Below are 3472 nucleotides of genomic sequence, written 5' to 3'. Positions count from 1 at the left end.
ATTTTTAGGACCAGCTTTCTCAAAATGCTTATCCAGATAAGAGGCCTTTCAAAGGTATGCCTCTTGCGTTACACATTGAAAGGTGTTGATTAACAGAAAATAAAATAATCTAACTGTAGGGTAGCCAGTAGCTGATTACCTAACCAGGAGCCATACTCAACTGCATTGGAGCAGATGAGACAGACACAGAAACTAGGGTACTTAAGTTATCTCATGGTGGTGTGGTGGGCTACGCTGTTGCATTTAAATGGCTGCTTTAGCGCTAGTACAGAAGAGACACTCTGTCAGAAGGCTGGAGAAAGCTATGGCTCTTACTCTGCAGGCAATGGATTAAGGCTGCAGTCCTAGAGATACTTTCCTGGAAATAAACCCCAAAGACTAACATAGGACTTACTTCCAAGTAGACTTTCTTAGGATTGCCCCCAAAATGGATTTCTGTACCCAGTCGTTATGGCTACTACTCTTTGCCTTGGTGAGGCAGAAGGCAGATCATATAATACTGTGAAAAACATCCTGCATCAATATTGGCTCACACATATTAGTAAAAGTCTTGAGGTTATGTCTAATAATATGAATATATGGATACCCAGATTTGGTTATGAATACCTACATTCATGAAATCTATTTGTAATCTATAGTCCTTTAATTATCGTGGACTCAAACATAATTATACCTCTTACTGTAAAGAGAGGGTATTCAGAAATTGAGTGCTACTGAAGCTATCGGGTTTGGAAATTCCTGTAGATTTGGGGGTGGGGCCTGGGGAGATTGGGGCTTGGGGAAATGAGGGACCTCAGTGGGTCTAGTTACCAGGTAATGCCTGGCAATCAGTGGGAAGAATGTGGGTGGGGATGAGGGGGCACAACACCAGCTGCAGCTTCAGGTTACAGTTAAAAAAAAGTGACATAGGTAACTAGGAATCACCAGAAACTCTATTGTCACTTCCACTTTTTTACTGGAAGTGATGTGATGCTGCAGGTTTTTAACTTTTTTTCTCTCCTGCCATGTTTAGAACAACAGTGGGCAACGGGAGCAGAGAACTGGGGATTCCCTGCCCTGACCAGGGACATGGCAGCCCTATCAGTGGGGGTGTAACACCAGAGAGTGCCAGAGTGCAGCCATTTTCTCTACGGAAACTGATCCATGTTGTCTGATGATCAGTTGTAATTCCAGGAGATCTCCAGGCCCCATCTGGAGGTTGGCAACTCTAGAGGAAGGGCTGAGCAGTCACTTCAATGGCCAAAGAGGAACAGTAAGCACTGGGGACAAAATGTTGACACACTCAGTTTAATGTGAGAGGACACCAGGGCACAGTAAGGTAATCTCCTTTTCTATGTTTTATTTTGCACCCTAGGTAATGGCGGAATACCTTCCAGACACTGGTTTGTATCCTACTACACTGCTTAGCAATGTTTGAAGCTTTATTTCAGCCTGAAGAGCCTTCCTCAGATGGAACTGGTTCGTCTTCCCCTGGAAGAACGACTTCCGTTCAAGGAAGGCTCCCAAATTTGCTGAGTAGTGTGGTAGGATGCACGCCACTGTTTTAAGTAGAGTACAATATGTGTAAATAAATGCTTTGGATAGTCAAACAATCAGTGCTGTAATATATACATAACATATAAGGTTGTGAAGATGAAAAGAAAGTAATATTCATCATTTTATCTTTTTAATTTTTCCTCATCTTTTTCTTTTTAAGAAACAACATATGCCCAACTGCACAAAAACTTATTTTACATTGCACATTTTTGTTTTGACACCGCACAAGAAGTGTCTAGCTGCATATTAGAATAAACCATGTAGCGTTACGTTGAAGAAGGCAATTTTGTTTTCTTGGTATGACTTCAGGATGTCATATCAACCATTTAGATATAGTTGAAGAAGAGACTGCAAAGGCACTCAAAACACCAATAAGCAGCAAAAAGCTGGAGGTCGGCTGTTTCCCAGCAGCATTCTATAAAAGAAAGAAATATGTTTTATCTCTCTTGTAGAAAAAGATTCTTAGGCAGCCCAGCACAGTTCATGACACAGAAAACAAAAAGCAGATTCAGTGAAGTTCGTGATAATAAAAAAAATAAAGTTTGCAATTATCTATACCTATGGTGTTTGAGTAGAAAAGAGTAAGGGTCACCTTAGACTAACAAAATCTGTAGTAGGTATGAGCTTTCGTGAGTCACTGACACCGCTTCTTCAAATATGGTGTTTGAGAGTATCCACTTGCGTTCACACAAATGCTGTGCTGCGGTCGATCATACTCAGGTCCTTTCTGCACTAGACCTTAAATCCTGGCTCTACCCTGTCCCCGAATTTACATTCTACACGACATGCGAGTTCACCCCTGTAATTTTTGTTTCCACATTACATTGAGGTCGCCTCAATTTCGCCCCACACTTGTCCCAGGATAAACGGATGCTGTTATAACCAGGGATAAATACAAGGTATTGTGTCACGAGTTGAACTCTGATGAAACCAGGGATGAGATCCAAGTGTGGAAAGGACCTTAATGTGGGAGTCTGACTACTCAGAGAGGAATATAAGAATTGCCATGTTGGATTACATCAAAGTCCATTTAGGACAGCATTCTTTTCCGCAAAGTGGCCAGCCAGGTACCTCAGCACTCACAAACAGGGCATGAATCTTCCCAGCCTAACTCATGGTTATACATTCAAGCAGGTGCTCACCTTTAAAAATCTCTCTGTTTCTCTGTTTGGCTGCAGACGGGGTGTGGTAGATAGAGGGGCTTTGGCCTTTCCTTCCACAGCATTTATACCACCAGAAAGCATGCTGGGAGGGCCCTTCTGGTGCTGTGTACCCATCCAAGGGCACATGAAGCCAGAGGAGACAAACAGGGCCTACCCAATGCTGTTTCCAGGGGCAAAAATGCTGCAGAGAGAAACCTGAGGCCTCTCCCTCCCCTGTGCCTGGTTTACAGCCAGAGAGCTTTTTAAAAGGACAGTCCCTGCATGAACATATAACCATGAGCCAGGATAGGAACTTGTGTCCTGACTCCTAGTTTTCATGGAAAGATCGAGTGGAAAGGTCAAGAAAAAGGGGGAAAAAATAATACTTTGGGAACCGTGTACTTACTTTGATCTGAGACTGGCCGCTTTGGTAACCCTGTTAAAATACCAGAGACAAATTATTTCCTAGTAATGAGACTTATTATTTGCACTAGAAATGTAAAACAAGGAATTTATAAGAGCCCACGTTTAGTATTGATCTAAACTTGATGTTCAGTCCACAGTTTTAACGGCTTCACTCCTACAGGGCTGTACATTACTATAAATTGGGTTTTTGAGTTAACACTTCTGTTGTTTGGACTGGGTGGGAGCAACTTGGGGCCCTGGTCTTTATACAGTGTACAGGATGACCACTCACCCTTTGTGTGGCCTTCCCACTCCACTGCACGTATCTGTCCACTTAGGGCAGATCTATAGGTTATACAAGCCCCATCACTGGCAGAGATTTAGAGAGG

At 42.7% G+C, this 3472-nt stretch overlaps 1 protein-coding gene across 1 annotated transcript in view; it reads right to left on the bottom strand.

The window, feature by feature from the left end:
* Positions 1-938: 938 nt before the first annotated feature.
* The window catches only part of LOC107112232 (hornerin-like), a 115938-nt gene continuing 113404 nt past the window's right edge, over positions 939-3472 (bottom strand). The window contains exons 67-68 of the mRNA XM_015413329.1: positions 3085-3114; positions 939-1951 (exon numbers count right to left, since the gene is read on the bottom strand). Coding sequence (XP_015268815.1) covers positions 1850-1951; positions 3085-3114 — 132 coding nt within the window. The 3' untranslated portion in view covers positions 939-1849. The remainder of the gene's footprint in view (positions 1952-3084; positions 3115-3472) is intronic.

This window comes from Gekko japonicus, unplaced genomic scaffold (genome assembly GCF_001447785.1).
Source record: "Gekko japonicus isolate JY-2015 unplaced genomic scaffold, Gekko_japonicus_V1.1 scaffold70, whole genome shotgun sequence".
Lineage (NCBI taxonomy): Eukaryota > Metazoa > Chordata > Lepidosauria > Squamata > Gekkonidae > Gekko > Gekko japonicus.
The sequence above is the reverse complement of the archived record's forward strand: the minus strand, read 5'-3'. Positions and strand labels throughout refer to the sequence as shown.